At 37.8% G+C, this 22,498-nt stretch overlaps 1 protein-coding gene across 1 annotated transcript; it reads left to right on the forward strand.

Annotated features, from left to right (window-relative positions):
• Positions 1–17,645: 17,645 nt before the first annotated feature.
• Positions 17,646–18,596, forward strand: LOC138436343 (olfactory receptor 10AD1-like). The gene has a single exon (XM_069581966.1). It carries the CDS (start codon positions 17,646–17,648, stop codon positions 18,594–18,596), a length of 951 nt encoding a protein of 316 aa, XP_069438067.1.
• The last annotated feature ends 3,902 nt before the right edge of the window (positions 18,597–22,498 follow it).

A 22,498-nucleotide genomic window follows, 5' to 3' on the forward strand; every position in this document is an offset into this window, starting at 1 on the left:
AGGTCTAATTGGTAACATAATAAAGCTTTAGAAGATAAAATAGAAAAATATTTACATGATGCCAGGGTCGGGAAATGTTCCTTAAGACAAAAGTACTGACAAAAAAATGGGGAATCTTACATATGACTATATTAAAATTAAGAAATTCTGTTTACCATGTCCCAAAGAAAGGCACAGAATTTTGTGAGTTGTGCATAGTAGCCTGTCAGTTGTTATACTGCTCTACCATTTATTAAATATTAGTAACAGTGCTGATGCCCTAGACCAAAACTTTAGCTAGAACCTTCACAAGGACTTCACGACATGTGATAAAGACAAGTTTTGTCATCCTTTCTGTACAACAATGCTTGTTCTCAAAAAAATTAATGGCACCCTTTATGGAGTTAATCAGGACAGCTATTTCCCTTTTAAAAAATTACACCCAGCTTCAAAATTTGTTAGATTGTACAATACGGTATTTTGTATCTTGATCAGTTACAAATTGGATAAGGGTGGGTTTTTTTCTTTAACACGAATACCTACAGATGGTGCAATATATTTGATATTACTCTTTCAGACTTAGTGACAAGTGAGTGAAAGACTTTAGGACTTCATTTGTGGTTAAAGAACAAAGGATCCAGTGTTATTCCTGTACAGAGGCCTATTTATCACCCCAGAGGAAAAACTTCCCTCAAGAATGAACCCAAGAGCCTGAGGAAAGGTCAGGATATGTCTCTTCATCTTGATTCAAAGTCAGAGGGAGATAGATTTAAAGCTATTTCTATACTACCTAGATTGGAAGCTGTTCATTTTCATTTCATGTATCAATTTAAAAATAACATTCCTTCCCTAAAGATACTCCTAGAAGAGTTTGACCCCATTTCTCACCTTGTTCTACAGATGACAGTTTCCTGATCTCCTGGCAGGGTGGCCTTTGTTTGCCTTACCCTCTTCTCTGGTTTCTCCTCATGATGCACTAATGTCCTGAACACAAGCGGTTCCTAATAAAGGGCTTCTTTCATCACCCCAGTAGACTGTCCCTTGGCACATGATATCAAAGATTGCTTGAGGAGAAAGTGAAAATAGAGGTAGAGGCTTAAACGTGGCACACTATCACATTATCAGCCCTGTAGTCCCTGACCAAGTTTGATGAAATGTTGCTTCTATAGCTTCAACCCTGTGCAATTGCTAAACCCATCTGAGCAAGGCAGGGGAGGAAATTAGAGCCTTCCCACTGCCAGCAGAGGTATGCAAAATTAGTCTTATTGACATGGCCCACTCTTTCCTGTGCTGAGCTGCTTATAAGGTCTTGCTTGGATTCTTATACCAATAAACCAACTGTTTAAAAAAAGAGTATACAAGACAAGTAGGACATTTTGAACATGACTAGATAATCAATTTCATTTAGGAACTGTACTGAATTAAACATTTTTCCAAAGAAAACTTCATTTCCTGGCATTTCACATTGGACTGAATCTTCCTTAATCCCTCGGGTTGAGGGGGACAGTGATAGGTTATAGGTAGGTTCTACCTCTGGGGAATGGGGATTCTTTGTCTTACATAAGGGGTCAAAAAAACAGAAATATCATGACTTCTAGTTCTTACAAACAGCAGTCTTGGGTGGGGAAAAAAATGTTCTGCCTGGCAAATCTGAAACTAACCCAGAATTTCCAGGGCGCTTTGCCAATGGACAGGTTTCCCTGAGGATCCTAAGACCGCTCTGATCTGCTTAGACTCCTGAGACCTGATCAGATAAAGACAGACTTAAAAATGGATTCTTCATCTATGATAGTAAGTTTCCTATAGTAGCCAGAGAGAAGCAGTCTCTACTTCCATGATGTTGTGAGCCTGTTGGATCTCTTGCTACATTGGGGTGTGTGTGTGTGTGTGTGTGTGTGTGTGTGTGTGCGGTGGTAGAGTGAGAAAGATAGCATGGAGAGTACAGTAGAGTCAGAGGGAATAGAGATTTGGAAGCTCACACTATACACAAGCAGCTGGCTTACAGCAGAACTCACAGCACCTTCACCCTGGGCCTGACAGCAGCACGGCCAGTGTCCTCACTTGTATACGCCAAAGCCCATGGAAAAAGTCAGTGAATGTATACTTCCCCTATGCTGAAAGCTGACTCTGCCTCTGTTGGCATCCATCAGAGATGAACACTCACCGTCTCTCTCAAAAACCATTTGTGTTCACATCACACAGGATTCAGCACAGAGTGGCCATATACAAGATGTCACAGGGTTGTGGTGTTTTGTTTTTTTTTTTAAATTTTAAAAAGCCAAATGTCACAGATCTTGACTCAGTTAACCCTTGCTCTGTTTCTTCCTCTCTAGATGACTAGCTATGCATCTGATTTCCCAACTATTTCCAGTTAGTTGATTCTTCTGTGTCTCCCCTCCGTGTTTCTATCAGGCTCTCTGAGTCTGCTGAGACTCTTCTTACTCTGGCTGAGGGTCAGATGGCTTGGATGAGATGGCTGGTCTGGTTTTGAAGTGACCTAAGGCAGAAAGAGCCCAAAATCAGACCAATTCTTCTGAGTCACCTGGTTGAATTGAAAGGGCTCCAGACTCCTAGATTAGCAGGTTGATTCTGTACCACCCAAGGACATGTGCCATTTTGCTTATGTGGGCCTCTCAGTCTGTTTCCTATTTGGCTTTTCCTCTTTCTGGGAGTTTTTCTTTCTCTTTCTCTGGCTCTCTGTCTGCCCTCACCATGTCCTTCATCTCCCTCTCTCTCTCTATCCCCACCTTTAATAATTTTTCCATTCTCTTTCAGCATCAATACCAGAAAGGGCACTGTCCCAGGACCAGAAAGTTTCTTTTGGTTTTCATATGCCATTGATAAATGGCCTTGATCCACAGGGGTTTTGAGGATACAAAATGGCCACAATCAGAGTCTTACCTCTCTACCTTTCTAGATACTTGACAAGTCAGGTCACTTCCTCTTTTCCAAGGTTCCATTTCCGTTTTAAAGTCTTGTTAGTGGCACCTTTTCGCATGAAGTCCCTCACAGATTGTTGTGAGGCATATGTGAGAGAATCTGAACCATGAGAAGTCACAGAAGTGGAAGGGATGGTCCCACTTATGTTTTCACAATCTAGTCTTACTTTATTTCTAATTTTCACATTATTCCCCTATTTGACTTTATCTTCCATTTTCTTCCCATCCACCTTTTTTCCTTTTATCTTCCTCATGATGTATTTCTCTCCCTCCTTTCCCAGTTGTGCTTTTCTCTCACTTCATTTGCCTGTGAATAGTTTTCCTGTTAATCTGTGCATTTTTCTTTCCTGTTCCTTTGAGAAAAGATGCCTGAGAAGTCTCAAAGAGGTTTGTGAATATATTACAAAACAAGCAAATAACATGAAAATTCAGTTTTTCCCATTTTCTCTAAGGAATACAAAATAAATAAATTTAAAAGGAGGTAGGGCAAGGAGTTGAGATGAGACAGGAGTTTAATCTGATATACAAAAGAATTTCCTGATCCAGAAGAGTGATTTTTTTTAAAACCACCAGTTTCTACCCAGGAATTTTCCATGGCAGTGGAACATTGGATCAAGACTTTGAAAGATCTCTTGCAACATATGGAGTGCAAAGAAGAAAAGAAGGGAGAAATGAAGTAAAGGAGAGGGTAATGAACGTGTACTAAACAACTACTGTTGGCCAGCCACATTGAATATAGGTTTTTCCTTATCAATTAATATTTACACCAGTCAACAAAATGTTATTAGTAAGTTTATCTGCTTCCAACCCCTAAGCTTTTTCTATACATCTGCCATATATATGTATATTTCACATGTAGACGTTAGTTTTCAAAATAGTATCTCCATCACCTCTAAATATTAATACAATGCATGTCATTGACCTGATAATGCTTTAGTTCTTTCCAAGACTTTCAGATGGTCTGTCTTCTCTCCCTATCTTTGTATTTCTGATTCTTTTTACAATCCGTACAGTTTTTCTAGACAACATAAATGGCACTGTAGTTCACATCAACTGTAGCCCTAAGACTTCTAAAACAAGCCTATCTACTGCTCAATTTTGACCTCATCAATCAAAAAGTACCTGTGTGTAATTTCCAACAATCTCACCTTGTACAAATAGCCAGGCCTTTACTATTCAGGGACTAATAATTCTAAAGGGTTTCCCTGATGGATCAGGCAGTAAAGAATCCACCTGCAATGTGGGAGACCTGAGTTCTATACCTTGGGTGGGAGGATCCCCTGGAGAAGGGAATGGCAACTCACTCCAGTATTCTTGCCTGGAGAATTCCATGGACAGAGGAGCCTGGCAGGCTACAGTCCATGGAGTCACTAAGAGATGGACCCAAGTGAGTGACTAAGCACACTCACAGATCATTCTAAAAGTAGATTAACTGGTCACCTTTTCACTTATTTTTCCCCTCTGCTTTTTAGAGTATTGGAAGTGAAATGTTTTTTCAGGGGTGAACTTTTCCCCAAATTATGTAAAACCTCTTCTAGGGGTGATTATTTTCAGAAGGTTTTTATTTGGTTTTTGCTCTATAGCTTAGATTGTGTCTCTGGGGAGGAGACAATGAACAACTATCAAGTGGAAACAAAGTGGATATGAAATCCATCGAAAAGTGAGAAAGTAGATTGAAAGGAAGATCTAAAATCACAGCTCACTTGTGGGTACCAGAGAAGTTTCCTTGTGAATACAGCCTGTGCTTTTGTCTTATCCGTAGCAGTAAAGATCTGTCATGCCAAGGGAGGGCCCTCACAATGTCAGAGCAACATGCGATATGAAGTATAATTCTTCATGTTTCAGAAATATGGAGATTTTGCAGTAGATCTAACTATAAAAGGATAGAATCTAGAAGAGTCAGAGTAAGGGGGAAAGGTCACATTTACCTTGAAAAATGTCTACTACATGGTAAAGAAAGGATTGAACATAAGCCTTATTTTTTGCTAAGGCTGTGGCAATAAAAATTACTCTATAATAGATGAAGGTTAGACTTAGCCAGGTATTTGATAACAATATTTCTTTTAATTCCCATAAAATTCACAAAAGCTATTTAGATATTAATTCCACCGCAGCCTAAAGGGAGTGAACTAAGTATCCTAAAATTAATCCTCCTGTGAGACTAATGATTAATTTTCACAATAACAGATTCACCTAAAATTCACATTTAACAAATTCATAACAGCTTATGTGTATTGATAGTTGGATGATTTCAACTCTTTAAGAGTTTTCTATTTTTGCATCTGCTTAGGGGTCTGTCTTTATTTCTCTTGATTTTAACGTCCAAGGAAATCATCTCAGAATATGGCTGTGTGAAATGCATATGTCTAAGAATTATTAAATTTGATGGACTTTGGTTAATCATACCATGAGTTTAACCCTTCTAAATATTTTTTAGTCCTTTGAGATGTATACTTTTAGCCACTTCAACATTCTTTTAGCCAAAGCCATTTCTATTTTATTTTCTTAATTCCAATATAATGGAAGCATCATGAGGACAGTCTTTGTTGTTGTTTGGCCGCTCAGTTGTGTCCGACTCTGCAACCACATGGACTGCAGTAAACCAGGCTTCTCTGTCCTTCCCAACCTCCCAGAGTTTGCTCAAACTCATATGCATTGAGTCAATGATGCCACCCAACCATCTCATCCTCTGTCACCCTCTTCTACTGCCCTCAGTCTTCCCCAGCATCAGGGTCTTGATCAATTGCTCTTTCCCAAGTGTCTAAAACAGGTCCTGGCTCATAATAAGTTCTTTATGAATACTTGCTGAGTGAATGAATAAATTATGTATTTATTAAGTTGATCTATTTCTTTTTAATATACCTAATATATTTTAATTACATATACATATAGCTTTATTAAACAAACTAATTATATACAATATTTACTCAGTTTAACAAGGGTATTTTAAACAGAGAAAGAAGATGTAATGAGTTAGTGAGAGTGTGTTTATCTTTGGTGTGTTTTATAAATCATACCAAAATAATATTATTACACATAATATCACTTTATATCATAAAAATGTGTATATAGCAATATATGAAAGTACAAGGAACCACTTTTAACATTTTGGTGAGCTTCCTTTGATCATTTATCAATGCAAAGGAAAATGCTGTTTAATTAATGTATTCATGGGTATACCAAATATGCTGGTTTATATTTTGCTCTTTGTTTCACTTAAAATTACTAAGTATTTCAGCATCATTATAGAAAGTTCATAAACATAATTTTAATGACTTATATTTCAACACTTTAATCTTCTATAATATAACCGTTTCTCTATTATAGCTTGTTATTTTTTGCTGTTATAAATAATGCCATGATTTGCAATTTTGTGTATAAAGCTTTGGTAATTAATTTCTTGGAGTAAATTTTTAAATGGTTGATTCTATTCACATTAGAAAACTTATTTAACACTGTGTGCCAGGCACTAGTCAAAAAACTTCACAAATATCGATTCATTTAATCCTCATAATGATCTAATAATGTAGTTACTGGGCTTCCCTGATGGCTCAGATGGTAAAGAATCTGCTTGCAAAGCAGGAGTCCCTGGGTTTGATCCTTGGGTCAGGAAGATCCCCTGGAGAAAAGAATGGTAACCCATTCTGGTACTCTTGCCTGGAAAATTCCATGGAAAGAGGAGCCTGGTGGGCTACAGTCCTTGGGGTCACAAAAAGTCAGACACGCCTGAGCAACTAATATAATGTAGTTCCTATCATTATTATTCTATCTTAGAGATGAGGAAGCTGAGGCATGTCAATTTAAGTCACCTCAGTTTACACAGTTGACATGTGTTGAAGCCAGAATTTTGTTTATTTATTTTGTCAGAAATCTTTGCTTTATTTGTTTGGGTAGATAGAGCACAAAATTGTTGCGTTCAACACGATGAAGCCAGAATTTTAATCCAGATAATTGAACTCTGGGGTCGGTATTATTTAAAAGATCCTAAATTAAAAGAAATGAACATTCTTAAAGCTTTTGTAACATGTTTTCAAACTGCTTTCCAGCCAAGAGTGGAGTACCATTTAACCAGCATGTTATAATTTTATAATTTATATAATTCAATGGATCATAAATAGTATCTGTTTTAAAACTATTGTTTGTTATTAATGAGTTTGAACACTTTGGAATGGTTTTTCCATTTTATGAATTATTAGTTCTTGTCCTTTTATCTCTTAAGATCTTGGTGTTTTGACAAGCTCTTTAAATTAAATTTCATATATTGTTGCCTCTTACATTTTCTTTTTTTAGTTCTACCAGTTTTCCATTTGATATAGTCCAATCTATCTTTCTCTTCACGATTTCCAGTGTGACTTAGGCAAAGCCTGAATTCCTATCAGAACATACTGCAGTGGAGTGACAAGTAAGAGTCTTGGGACTGGGACAGGCTAGAGGCTTCTAATAAACTAATTAACTCTATCAGTTATTGATAAGAAGAGGCACAGTGCAGGAAGATCTTCTGATTGTTTTTCCCTGCGAAGTTCATATCTTGAGTTTCACACGAGATGTCCTTCAGAGGAAAGACTATGACTTAATGAAACACATCTGTGTGAGCCAGAAGGTTGATTGATGGTTTATCACCTTCGGCACAGAAGTTCCCCTTCATTGAAAATTCTATTCTATTTTCTTCCATTCTTTCTGTGGGCTTTTGAAATATATTCAAAATTTTATATGATGCTTAAGCTATGGTGTGAAGCTTCCTTAAAACAAACTAAATAAAAAATCAATTTACATTCCTCAGTTCTCTTCCCTTGCCCTCAAGGTTCTCCCTTTCATTCTTGGAAAGCAGAAGGATCAATGAAACAGTGAAGAAATATTCAGCGTTATCATGGCGGTTTCTCTAATTTGTCCCCCTTTCTCTGTATTGCATGCTCTCATTTCCTGAGTAATACATATTTTTGTTTATTTAAAATTAAGGTGGGAGGATACATAGATCAATTGGAATTTACAACTCCTTGAAATGTTCAAAAGAAAGCTAAAAATACAAATTTTTCAGACTTAATTATGTATTATATTTCAAATTTGATAAATATGAACTTCAGGTAAATTTCAGTTGGTGGGTTACATAGATAGAAAGTGATCAACAAAAATCAGATTGTTTAAATATTCGTTTACTTGTTCAAAAACCATTAATCAAAAGTTTAGTTTGTGCTGGAGAACCAATAAATATTTTTGTCCCACTATTAACGATTCTACAGTTATTTTCCTCTCATTGTGGTGGCCTTCTGATTGATTCTATGTTAGTGAATAACAGCATTTAAATCAGAATTATACTAGTACCATTGAATTATTGATATGACTTAATCTTAATAAATTCATTAATCCGAATTAATTCCTTGATCAGTTTTCTAGTATAGTACTTAAAATATTTGCAGTTTTGTCATGTGAATAAAAATACTGAAGTTATTTTGATCCAGACTAACTTATTTATGTTTAACTTATCAATATACTTCTATCAGTATTTTGTTCAAATCAATTTTACCATAATAGCTTCTATGAGATTTGTTTTGTGGGCCTTATTTTTATCCAGTCCCATTTTGCCAAGTCAAAATTTATAGATCTAAATCTTGCTGCATATAGTTTTACCTATTTTCAGTTTTATTTTGTATTGATTATTTCAATGTTATAGTTAGTATTTATTTCTTAGCTAATCTATGATAAAGATTGTTAAATATATCAGTATTGGTCTACTGCCAGAATTGTCTGTTATAAAGCTAATTTAATTCTTCTGATCATTTGAAGGGCCTTGTATTAACTGTCCACAACATTTGTGGCTTAAAAAGCAAATAATGGAATCAAAACAGCTTACTTCTGAAAAGAAATTAAATGATTTTTCATTAAAAGAAAAGGACAAGAGAGATGATAGGTTATTGGGGAAGGCTTTGCTGAGGAGGCAGTATATAATTTGCTTCACAAAAGATAAGAATTCACCAGAAGGCAATAGGGGTAAAGGACAATAACATAAAAAACGACCAGTATGTGTAAGTGTGGAGGCCAGGACTGGAGTGTGTGCATGGTAGGCACCAAACAAAAACTCAATGAATAGATGGATTTGTGTACGGCAAACCGTAAATGGAGTGGAGGGTGCATAAAGCCGGTAGGGGAGGTTGAAAAGAGGGAGCGAACAGCTAATTGGATATGGAGAGGAGTGAGAGTGGCTGTACCTTGATGCTATTAACACACAAGCAAACACAGACGGAAGCATAGGCTCCAGCCCACTGTGCTTTGGGACCATTTTGACCTGAAATGAGACCTGATGCACTGAAATCTCTCCTATTTGCAATGAGTACAGAAAAGATCTTTCATTACTCCTTGGTCAGTCACTTTATGCTTTCAAACTCCTTGTTAAAATACTAAAACATTCCTTTAGTCTAACTTAATACTCTTGTTGCACTTACCTCTATTTTCTATTGTTCTGTCTTATGATCATTAGAGAAGAGCTCTTCACTATATTTGAATAGGGGTATCTCCTAGAATATTCCTTCTTAACCTCTTTAGCCTTTCTTTTCAGTGTTCTGATTCAGTGCCCTCCACAATATATCCTTTGTTTCAAGGATGATCTCATCGGTCTGTTGGGCAGGGGTATTATATACACTGAATTTTTTAAATACAAAGTGTATGTACTTCTTTAGTTCTTATACTTGTCTCCAAGCCTCCAATCAATGTCTTCTTTAGTTGCTTCTTTTCTTATTTCTGGAAACTTTAAAGGTAATGAGGAAATAAGGATAGCAAGGCATCATAAAAGGGCCTGTAAATATTTAACCTAAGGAAAAAGGCTAAAATGGCTAATCAATAGATACAAAACTTAAAGAGAATTCTTCCGTCATAATATATTGGTTTTATTAAGGATTAATTTCAAAGGAGGAAGGGATCCTATAACTATAATGAAATATGAATTATCACATATGTGTGTGTACATCGGTGAGTGTGTGTGTATATTCCTGACCAAAATGTGACATTCAGTAATTGTAGAACCTACAGGAGGTAGTGACATCTCTGCCCTAAGCAGCTTGGGAAAAAGTTATTCGAAGGACTTAAAAGGCCTGGTCTGAATCTCATTACTTTTATTTGCTAGGCATATGATCTTGGGCAAGTTACTTTAGCTCTCTGAGCCTCAGTTTTCCTCCTCTGTAAAATGGAGATGGTACCTGTTTAATAGGTTTTTATAAGAGTTAAATGGAATAATATACATAAATAGGCTTTGTAAACTAGAAATTACTATAAGTGAGTAACGAAACTTTATCTGAGTTGACATCATCTGGAATGATTTGAAAAATTTCATGTAAGGGATTTCATGTAAGAAATTTCATGTGAGCTAATGGGGTACTGTTTCTTCCAGAGAGGACCCTAAGTTCCAATGTCCCACCGAGTCTAGCTCATCCACAGCCTCCATGAGACTGTCCTTCTTACCTGTTGAAATGGTTTGGTGACAAACAGACCATTTCTAGCTATAGCAACAGAATGAGGTAAGACATAACTTCTACAAGATTTTCCCATTTTTTGTATGTACCATAATATGTGTAACCAGTGCTCAACTGAGGGATATTTAAGTTATTTCTACAGGAAAGATGAACAGTGAGGTTAAAAGTGTTTTCTGTACCTTTATCCTATCCCCTCCTAGGTAGAAAATCTGGCCTCCCTGTAGGCTGAGGCAGAAACATAAAGAGAAAGGAAGAAATGCACCTAATTCTAAGTCCTCAGCAATGCTAACAATACACCTGCAAATGATAATTCTGCCCTTCCTTTTCATTCCACTGGTGTGCTGAACCCAGTTGGCACCGGCTCTGAAGAACCAATTGTTAAATTTTGAGGCATTTTAAAAACTGATTGTTAAATATGGCCATTTTGACATATTATAACAAACCATTAAATATATTATAAGACAAAGGTAATAGATACTAAAAATTCATCACTTCCTAAGGTTTTCACTACATTTTACTATTATCTATCCTCTCAAGGTCGTGTATTTACATCTGTTGTATCTATATGGTTGGAAAAGCATACAACAGTAATGTAATGTGCACCCCTTCCTAACTCCATGTTTAGTGGTATCACATTTCTAGCAAAGTGGGTCATGTGGGAATATTTACACCAGGGAAATTGGCAAATGTTACAAATCAGGCGTCCCTGGCAGAGCCATCTGTTAAACATGTACCAACATACTACCTCTTGAATTCATTTTTCAGATACTTTGGCTAGTAATTATAGGGCATCCAAAACCCTGGAGCTGTGGGGGTAGTTGACAGTGTACCTTTTGGAATCAGACTCTCTGATTTTAATTCAAGCATGATATTGGGCAGATTGCTCACCTTTTCTGTGTGTTTGTAAAATAAGGATGAAAGAAAGACTATTCCATGTATGGTTTTGAAGCTTTAGAAACTTACTATTACACATCAGAACAAATAGTACATAACGCATAGTGTGTATCATAATTCTTTTTATTTAGATAAACTTTTAAATTATGACATGGAAACCTCTTTCAAGTACTGCTTTACTAAGAAATTTTGACAATCAGATATCACTATTGAATTTTATCAAACATCTCCTTTAGAATTTAGAATATTCTCACCTTTGACATATTATGGTAGTTACAGTACTAGAATTCCTAAAATAAGCAGAACCTTAAATCACTGGAATGGATTTCACTATTTTTCCTTGCATTGATGAATTCTAATTGTTAAGATTTTACTTTGCCTGACTCGTCATTATTAATAAACTATCTTAGTTATAATTGTCTTTTGTGTACTTCTCAGATTTTGGATTCAACAGTTTGATGACTTCGTAAAAGTAGTTAGGAACCCACTATTTTTTTCATCATAAACTGTCAAAAATATTTGATTGCTGCAGAATTAGAAAGAACTCAGGAAACTATCATGGTCTGGAGCCATTTGGGGCTTAGCTCTTTGTCAATTTTCTCTGTTTTAGTAAGTCGCAAACTTGCCTGCAACATTGGAGCCACCTGGGAAGTTTTTAAAAACACTGACGCCTGAATCCCTCCCCTTACATTGTTTTATGTCTGGTTTGCAACATAGGCACAGCAACATCACGGCAACATTTTAAAACTCTTCAAGAGACTATAATGTGAAGCCGAAGTTCAGAACTGCTTCATTTCATTAAGTTTAGTTTGGTTTGGTTCAGTTAGTTTGGTTTCTATATTTTCTTTAACAAATTTTAGTGATTTATATTAACATGTACCTGGAAAATTATCTTTTCCTCTGACCTTCAAACCTGATGGTCATAGGCAAAATACTGTGGCATAATTATTTTTGATTCCTTTGTAGCTGTGATTATTAAAACTTCTTGTTTATAACTTGTATATTGTGCTTTCTTCCTCTCATCTCATTTTTGTTGTTCTTATGTAACAACATATAGACGAACTATAACAACATAGTTTGTCTATTTTATTGACATTTTCAAAGGACCAATTTCTTTGAAATTATTTATTATCTTTGAGTTTATTAACTACTTTTTTCTGTTTTTGTATTAAATTATTTTTTTCTTTGATCTTTCCATATTCCCTTTTGGTCTTGCTTATGTTAATTTTATCTGCTTCTAACCTCTTGAGCTATTTCACTTCATTTAATTTATCTTTATTTCTTATTCTTAATCCAAGTATTTCAGGCTATTAACTTTTCCTTTAACAAATACCTGTGTATATATTTATTGATATATGCTTCCTTTTATTATCATTAGTTTTTTAGATAGCCTGTAATTAATGTTTTGATTCCTGTTTGATCTATCTAAAAGTTGTTTTCAGAGGGCTTTTTGTTTTTCAATGTTTACTAGATGGAGTGTTATTCATAATCATGCCTAGTTTTATTGTTGTTACAAAATTCCTTCTGGTTTACTTGCAAAATTCTTCTAAAACATCCATTCTATCTTAATTGGACATGTGTAAAAACAGGCACTTAAAGAAAATAACTCATATAATAAGTTTAATAAACAGAAAAGCAAGTGGCACCAGCTGCCCTTCCATCCCAGGCAGGTTGATCTCTTAGTTTGAGTCTTCTAATTAGGAGGGAAGTACTTGAGACTCAACTCACCAGAATCCCAGGTGTGTGATCAGGAAAAAGGCCTTTTTCTCATTGCCTCCCTTACATGCTCCTGTCTATTGGAGGCAAGTCCACTCTACAATCAGAAGATTATGCAAGAGTCAGCAAACCTTTTCTCTAAAGGTTTAATATTTTAACCTCCCTGCATTGATTTACTAGTATTGCATGAAACATATTTTAATAAAAAAGTATTCATTGATTATCTGAAAAATCATATTTAACCGGGCATCTAATATTTTTATTTGCTAAATCTGACAATCATATTTGCAGGCTAAATAATAAATGGTCTCTGGCAATATTCAGCTCTGCCTTTGTAGTGGAAAAACAACCACAGACAATACATAAGCAGATTAGTGTGGCTGTGTTCCAATTAAATTTTATTTATAAAAATAAACAATGGACTATATTTGTCTTGAGGGCTATACTTTGTCTTCACCTGCGTTAGTAGTTTTTCAACATTTTTTTTTTTAGTTTTTTATTTTTTAAATTTTAAAATCTTTAATTCTTACATGCATTCCCAAACATGAACCCCCCTCCCACCTCCCTCCCCATAACATCTTTCTGGGTCATCCCCATGCACCAGCCCCAAGCATGCTGCATCCTGCGTCAGACATAGACTGGCGATTCAATTCACATGATAGTATACATGTTAGAATGGCATTCTCCCAAATCATCCCACCCTCTCCCTCTCCCTCTGAGTCTAAAAGTCCGTTATACACATCTGTGTCTCTTTCCCTGTCTTGCATACAGGGTCGTCATTGCCATCTTCCTAAATTCCATATATATGTGTTAGTATACTGTATTGGTGTTTTTCTTTCTGGCTTACTTCACTCTGTATAATCGGCTCCAGTTTCATCCATCTCATCAGAACTGATTCTAATGAATTCTTTTTAACGGCTGAGTAGTACTCCATTGTGTATATGTGCCACAGCTTTCTTATCCATTCATCTGCTGATGGACATCTAGGTTGTTTCCATGTCCTGGCTATTATAAACAGTGCTGCAATGAACATTGGGGTACATGTGTCTCTTTCAATTCTGCTTTCCTCGGTGTGTATGCCCAGCAGTGGGATTGCTGGGTCATAAAGCAGTTCTATTTGCAATTTTTTAAGGAATCTCCACACTGTTCTCCATAGTGGCTGTACTAGTTTGCATTCCCACCAACAGTGTAGGAGGGTTCCCTTTTCTCCACACCCTCTCCAGCATTTATTGCTTGCAGATTTTTGGATCGCAGCCATTCTGACTGGTGTGAAGTGGTACCTCATGTGGTTTTGATTTGCATTTCTCTAATAATGAGTGAAGTTGAGCATCTTTTCATGTGTTTGTTAGCCATCCGTATGTCTTCTTTGGAGAAATGTCTATTTAGTTCTTTGGCCCATTTTTTGATTGGGTCATTTATTTTTCTGGAATTGAGCTGCAGAAGTTGCTTGTGTATTTTTGAGATTAGTTGTTTGTCAGTTGCTTTATTTGCTATTATTTTCTCCCATTCAGAAGGCTGTCTTTTCACCTTGCTTATATTTTCCTTTGTTGTGCAGAAGCTTTTAATTTTAATTAGATCCCATTTGTTTATTTTTGCTTTTATTTCCAGAATTCTGGGAGGTGGATCATAGAGGATCCTGCTGTGATTTATGTCTGAGAGTGTTTTGCCTATGTTCTCCTCTAGGAGTTTTATAGTTTCTGATCTTACATTTAGATCTTTAATCCATTTTGAGTTTATTTTTGTGTGCGGTGTTAGGAAGTGATCTAGTTTCATTCTTTTACAAGTGGTTGACCAGTTTTCCCAGCACCACTTGTTAAAGAGATTGTCTTTACTCCATTGTATATTCTTGCCTCCTTTGTCAAAGATAAGGTGTCCGTATGTGTGTGGATTTATCTCTGGGCTTTCTATTTTGTTCCATTGATCTATATGTCTGTCTTTGTGCCAGTACCATACTGTCTTGATGACTGTGGCTTTGTAGTAGAGCCTGAAGTCAGGCAAGTTGATTCCTCCAGTTCCATTCTTCTTTCTCAAGATTGCTTTGGCTATTCGAGGTTTTTTGTATTTCCATACAAATCTTGAAATTATTTGTTCTAGTTCTGTGAAAAATGTGGCTGGTAGCTTGATAGGGATTGCATTGAATTTGTAAATTGCTTTGGGTAGTATACTCATTTTCACTATATTGATTCTTCCAATCCATGAACATGGTATATTTCTCCATCTATTAGTGCCCTCTTTGATTTCTTTCATCAGTGTTTTATAGTTTTCTATATATAGGTCTTTAGTTTCTTTAGGTAGATATATTCCTAAGTATTTTATTCTTTTCGTTGCAATGGTGAATGGAATTGTTTCCTTAATTTCTTTTTCTACTTTCTCATTATTAGTGTATAGGAATGCAAGGGATTTCTGTGTGTTGATTTTATATCCTGCAACTTTACTATATTCATTGATTAGCTCTAGTAATTTTCTGGTGGAGTCTTTAGGGTTTTCCATGTAGAGGATCATGTCATCATTTTTCAACATTTAATGTACATCAGAATCACGTGGAAGGCTTGTTAAAACACTGATTGCTAGACTCCATCCCCAGGGTTTATGATTCTGTAGATCTGGAGTGAGGCCCCAGTGTAATTTCTATGAAGTTCCCAGGTGATGCTTCTGCTGCTACTAGTCTGTGGACCACACTTTGAGTACTACCACATTAGAAGAAATACCTACTGCCTTTTTATTCATAAAACCCTCTCAGTAGAACATAGGCTTATTTATTATTATTCTTTCAAAGACTTCACCAGTCTTATCAGATTTAAAAAAAAAAGTGGTGAAATTTAATTGTCCTCATGGCCACATCTTCCTAACATACATGGTATATTCGGGTTAATTTTAAAAAGTCACTCCCTCTCAGAACAGGATTAGAAGAAAGGTACCACTTTGAATCCACACAGCCCCTCACCAGGGTACACGGCTTGGTTAAGCTGAGCAAAGGCTGGACTTCAGCAGCCACTGTGACCTTCAGGAGCCTTTGGGCAGTGCACAAATGGTACAGCACTCCTGGCAGCCCTGCTGGTCAGAGGAATGTTGTCCACAATTTATCGAAACAGTACCCTCTAAGTTTATATATGCAGTAAGAGTTTACTTCTTTTCTTGAAGTTAAAAAAAAAAAATGAGCAAACAATATTCCTTTTTTTTTCCCCACTTGGATTTGACAGGGTTTTTTCCAGCTTTATTGAGGTATAATTGAAAAAAATTATATGATATTTGAAGTGTGCAATGTGATGATAAACAGTATTCTTAAGGAAAATCCCATACACTAGCTGCCAACTGTACTCTTTTTCTCTCATCAAGGGAAGAAAATAACTAAATTTTAAGAACTCTCCTCTATGTGGAAATTTAAGAATTTTAATGCCTAGTTTTAGTGCGGTCAATATGATCTGAACTTTTTTGGACCTTAGGAATTTATTGAAGATTTTTTTATACTCTAATATACCAATAATATGTTCCAAGTGTTTCATGACCCTTCCAAAGGGTACCTTCCCTGTATGGAGGTGATAGAGTTGAAATATATCTGCCTATACATGTTTGCTTTTTATTAATATTGTCCATATGTTATATGGATTTTCTATGAGCTCACTTGTCCCCCTGATTTAATGACTTGGGGTATAGTATAATATCCATGGAGTCAGGGAGGAAGTTCTCTGCATGATTTTATATCCTTGGCACCCAGCTCAGTATATGGAACACACTAGTCATTCGTTTATTAAATGAATAAACCATTTTTGACTGTAAAGTGGAGTGGAGTGCAGTTGTTCCCAGTTCCGCATTCAAATGAAGAATGAATTTTTATCCTTTTTACTTGCTCCCTATTGCATTGCATTCCCCAACCTGGAATCAGCTGTAATCACTGCATTTCTTCTTGAAAATATACTCCCCCTCACTGAAGTTCCTATGGAAGTTTTCACTCAGCCTTGTTTTGGTCTTCAAAGCTTTTAAAATATAAACATTTTTTTTAAAAAAACCTACTGGAAAGACATGAACTAACATACAGATTATGGTTTCCCTCTGGTTGATTCTTTTTATTTATTTATTTAGCTTTTGCTCTTTTGGTATTTTCCAGATGTTCCACAAGGAGCAGGCATTGGTTGTATACTTAAAAGAATAAAGAAAATTTATAATAAGAAATAGCAGTCATTTTTTTCTCTAATATTTCTACTCTCTTGAATTCTACTTATTGAGGTTATATAGAAAAAGTAAATTCTCTCTTCTAGATGAAAAACCTATGAGCATTTAAAAAGGACCTCTCAGAGTGTCCCTAAGACTCCCCCTTAAAATTTCCTTTAAAAGTCTGTCATGTGGTTTCTAGATCATTCACCATCTTTTTTGTCTGAACATAACCCCTTTGGTGGATAATCACTGAAAACAGAGGTCCAGAACTGGATATGGTATTTCAAGCACAGCCTGATCCCTAGAAAGGATAGTAGAATCTCCCTTGGTTACACTATGGTTCCATTATCATGGCCTGCAATAGAACTGGTATTTTCAGTGCCCATGACAGTGCTGACTCACATGCAGTTTGCTGTAATTCCCCATCTTTCCCTCATTTTCCCTTACCCACACCCTACTCTCTTCTCTGTGCTTTATCTATCTTCCGTTCTCAAGCAGGCCCCAGATGGTAGACACAAGGAATGGCAGCACCGTGACTGAGTTTATCCTCGTGGGCTTTGAGCAGAGCTCCCCATCCACTCAGGCATTGCTCTTTGCCCTCTTCCTAGCCCTCTACAGCCTTGCCATGGCCATGAATGGCCTCATCATCTTCATCACCTGGACAGACCCCAGGCTCAACAGCCCCATGTACTTCTTTCTTGGCCACCTGTCCTTCCTGGATGTCTGCTTCATCACCACCACCATCCCACACATGCTGATCCACTTAGTGATAAAGAATCACACTCTCACCTTTGCCTCTTGTTTAACCCAGATGTATCTGGTTTTTGGTGTGGGTGTGGCTGAGTGCATCCTCTTGGCTTTCATGGCCTATGACCGTTATGTTGCCACTGGCCACCCACTTAGCTATGCCCAGATCATGAGCCGGCAGGTCTGTGTGAGACTGGTGAGTACAGCCTGGTTCTTTGGGTTGATCAAAGGCATCCTTCTTGACTACATGACATTTTGTGGTCCCTTCTGCAGAGACAACCACATAGAAAACTTCTTCTGTGAGGCCCCCATAGTGATTGCTTTCTCCTGTGAAGACCCCCAGTTTAGTCTGAAAGTCATCTTTGCCAATGCCATTGTGGTGCTGCTCAGCCCCATGGTGCTCATCATCATCTCCTATGCCCGCATCCTGGCCTCCATCCTGGGCAGGAACTCCTCCTCTGGTCGAGGCAAGACCTTCTCTACTTGTGCCTCCCATCTGACCGTGGTCATCTTTTTCTACACCTCAGCCATGTTCTCTTACATGAACCCCCGCAGTACACATGGTCCTGACAAAGACAAGCCTTTCTCCCTCCTCTACACCATCACCCCCATGTGCAACCCCGTCATCAGTTTCCGAAACAAAGAAATGAAGGGGGCCATGGTGAGGGCCCTTGGGAGGAGCAGCCTTTCCCAGGCAGAATCTGTGTAGTTAGAAACACCTGAAGGGGCAGCTACTTCCCTTGACTTCCCCTCCTGCAGCCCGAAGAAGTGGGAGACTCACTAGCTGACAAGCTCCAGGAAGGAGTACTCATGGCTTCCTTTCTGCTAGTATAAGACCTGAAAGATCCTGTTGTTGTTGCTCAGTTGCTAAGTTGTGTCTGACTCTTTGTGACCCTGTGGACTGCTGCACACAAGGCTTCCCTATCCTTCACTATCTCCCAGAGTTTGTTCAAACTCATCTCCATTAAGTCAGTGACGCTATCTAACCATCTCATCCTCTGCCACCCCCTTCTCTTCTTGCTCTGAATCTTTCCCAGCATCAGGGTCTTTTCAATGAGTCAGCTCTTCAAACCAAGTATTGGAACTTCAGTTTCAGCATTAGTCCTTCCAATGAATATTCAGGGTTGATTTCCTTTAGGATTAACTGGTTTGATCTCCTTGCTGTCCAAGGGACTCTCAAGAGTCTTCTCCAGCACCACAATCTTTATGGAAGATCCTGTTGATGTTTAATAATGCTCATCTATCTAATTTCACTTCTACCAAATTTCTCTTAGTTATACATTTTCATGATTGGAAGGGCAAGTGTAATAAAATGGAGGAGTGTATTCCAAAATTTGGGGGAAAGTAGTATTGTCCTCTAGAGAAATTCATCAAAGAGGATGACAAGTTCATTCTTTCCAGAGCATTTCTTTCCAGGGCAAAGTCAACTGGTAGGAACCTTAAGACTGAGAAAGGAGCAGATTGAGAGCCATGAGGGAAACAAAAGGATGTGGAACATGGGAAAAAAGCAATGAGTAGGAGAAATATGCCGTAACCATCCCTATATTCTTGCCTCAAAATTCTCCATGAAATTTGTCTCCCTATATAAGAACTGATTAAGAGGACTACTTCTCAGGGGCAGCAAGAGGAGGAGCTGTATGTCAAACGCATGTGGATTATTGATGGAGAGGAGGAAGAACAGAAGCAAGAGCAAGTCTCTAGAGAGCACCCACTTCCCCAGGTTGTAAACTGGGGGTGGGAGCTGTAGGTGGAAATCTCCTAGGATCAAGAAAGCTTTGAGTGACATCTGCATTGTACAAGAATATATAAAAGCTCTTTGACCTATTTACACACTTATTTGCTACAACTTATAAATTCTGACACTAACCTGGATACAGTTTAAGTATATCCTTTTTTTCATGAAGATTCCTTCCTATCTCTTGCTTTACCTATAATATACTACATTTCCTGAAACTATACTTACAGTTCTGTCTTCTGTCTTCCCCACCACTATTCCATTTCTGAAAATCTAGAGCAGAGGAGTTGGACATGACTGAGTGACTTGACTTTCACTTTTCACTTTCATGCATTGGAGAAGGAAATGGCAACCCACTCCAGTGTTCTTGCCTGGAGAATTTCAGGAATGGTGGAGCCTGGTGGGCTGCCGTCTATGGGGTTGCACAGAGTCAGACACGACTGAATAGACTTAGCAGCAGCAGCAGAGCAGAGGAGGTCCTAAATAGGGACGATTTTCTCCCCCAGGGGTATTTAGAAATATCTGAAGATTTTTTTTTGGTTGTCACTACTGGAGGAAAGACTATGGTACTAGCATCTAGTAGGTAGAGACCAGAGATGCTGCTGAACATTCTATAATACAAAGGAAATCCCCTAAAATAAAGAATTGTATGGCCCAAGATGTCAATAATGTCAAGGAGAGATAAGGTATTAAAATGGAAGAATCATAAAAATGATGAGAGTTATTGCAATGGGGAGGGAAGAGATAGGGGGAAACCAAGGAGAATTTAGAATAAAGAATTCTATCTGCAAAGTCATTTTCTGCTGGACTATGGGCAGGATTTCTGCTGACACTGCCATAGCAACAATCTATGTAAATAGCTGTAATAAAAACCTTCCCTAAAACCTGTTTGTCTCTATTTGAACTTACCCTTACCCCCACCAAGTTTTTTTTCAAGTTATAGGAATTTCCTAGCCAGTCATGCCCTTCTGTCTATCACTAGTCTGGATTCCTACTTAAATTCTACCCTTTCCCTCTGTTACTTCCAAGCAAAATTCATCTACCCAATATCCATCCTTCCCTTGTTCCCACCAATCTCATATTTTCGCCTAGCTCAATCTCACCATTCATCACCTCCGCTTGTTTACAGTGGGACTTTTACAGTGCCATTTAGTAAAATGTGTGGAAACCATGTACGCTATTATGGAAATACTACCTATAATTTCAATACTTTTTCTCATCCACTTCACCAATCTCCTCCTTTTATCAATGCTTATATTTCCCCACCCGTATGCTCCACCCATCCTGAAGGGTCTGCTCTACCTTTTATTATGCTAGACATTTTTTTTTTTTTTTTGCCCTTCTAAAACTAAATGCATACTTTCTCCCCTAATCTGTGTCCTGATAGATAGACTTTTGTTGACTGCCTTCATTACCTTCTAAGCTCTGGTTGGGTTCAACTAATAAGAGTTACTTAGTAAGAGTAGAGGAAAGCAGGAAGAGAGTGAGTGTGTTTATTTCCCTGTCTCCTTCCCTGATGTTCCAGAGCCCCTATCAAGTGGCCTTCTTTTACAGCTCCGTTCTCTGACCTGGTCCCACTCTTGAGAGCCTAAGTGCTTTTCCATCCCTCTTTGACTCCTGCATCTTTATAATTTCCCTTATTGGTCCTATGTAAGTACACCAACTATTTCCTTCCGCTGCACCCACTAGGGCTTCCCACGAGGAGAAAGTAGTAAAGAATTTGCCTGCCAGTGCAGGAGATGAAGAGACATGGGTTTGTACCTGGATCAGGAAGATCCCCTAGAATAGGAAATGGCACCCCACTCCAGTATTCTTGCCTGGAAAATTCCATGAATGGAGGAGCCTGACAGGCTACAGTCCATGGGGCTGCAAATTCAGACACGACTGAGTGCCTGAGCACCACACCACCTGGCTGAGTAACAGGGACCTAGTACAAAAACAAACGGAAAATTTCTCAAAATAGCCTGTATGTTGGTCCATAAAACAAACCTTAAAGCATTTCAAAGGTAAGGAATCACACAGGCCAAGTTCTCTAATCATGCTGCTGCTGCTGCTAAGTCGCTTCAGTCGTGTCCGACTCTGTGTGACCCCAGAGACGGCAGCCCACCAGGCTCCCCCGCCCCTGGGATTCTCCAGGCAAGAACACTGGAGTGGGTTGCCATTTCCTTCTTCAATGCATGAAAGTGAAAAGTGAAAGTGAAGTCGCTCAGTCATGTCCAACTCTTAGCGACCCCGTGGACTGCAGCCCACCAAGCTCCTCCTCCTGGGATTTTCCAGGCAAGAGTACTGGAGTGGGGCGCCACTGCCTTCTCCTCTCTAATCATAATGCAGTTAAAAGTTAGCAATCAGTATCAAAAAGATACCTGGAAAGAAACCCATATGTTTGGAAATTGAGAAACATAATTCTAATTAAGAACGAATTATAAGTCTAATCTTACATGGAAAGAGTATGGGGCTTAGAAGTTTTCACTTCCACCCTCATCAGTGAAAAAGAAAAATGAATGAACAAACAAAATCAACAATACTTCTTAGGTCCATTGGAGAATTGAAGTCACAGGGCAAACCACCATCCCAAAAACTGAGACAGGTGAACACAGAGAATCCCAGCTTCCTTAGGAGCAGAAGCTGCAGCTAGAGCCTGGTCAGAACACTTGAAGGAAAACTGACTAGTTATTGAGACTGAGCATGGGTTGGCTTCATAGAAAAACAATCCTGGGGGCTCATCCTTAGGGAAGCCATCTTAGTTTTATGAGTTTTACTTCCAGCATCCCCACCAGATTCTCATGATGAAGATCAGAAAAAAAAAAAAAAAAAAGACAAAAAAATTCCCTTATGCTTCAGCAGTGGGAAGGGAAAATAACCATTCTGAAATAAGC

Source organism: Ovis canadensis, chromosome 3 (genome assembly GCF_042477335.2).
Source record: "Ovis canadensis isolate MfBH-ARS-UI-01 breed Bighorn chromosome 3, ARS-UI_OviCan_v2, whole genome shotgun sequence".
Lineage (NCBI taxonomy): Eukaryota > Metazoa > Chordata > Mammalia > Artiodactyla > Bovidae > Ovis > Ovis canadensis.

Bases quoted from the DNA above. Each gene is read 5' to 3' on its own strand.
- LOC138436343 (XM_069581966.1), top strand. From the start codon at position 17,646: ATGGTAGACACAAGGAATGGCAGCACCGTGACTGAGTTTATCCTCGTG.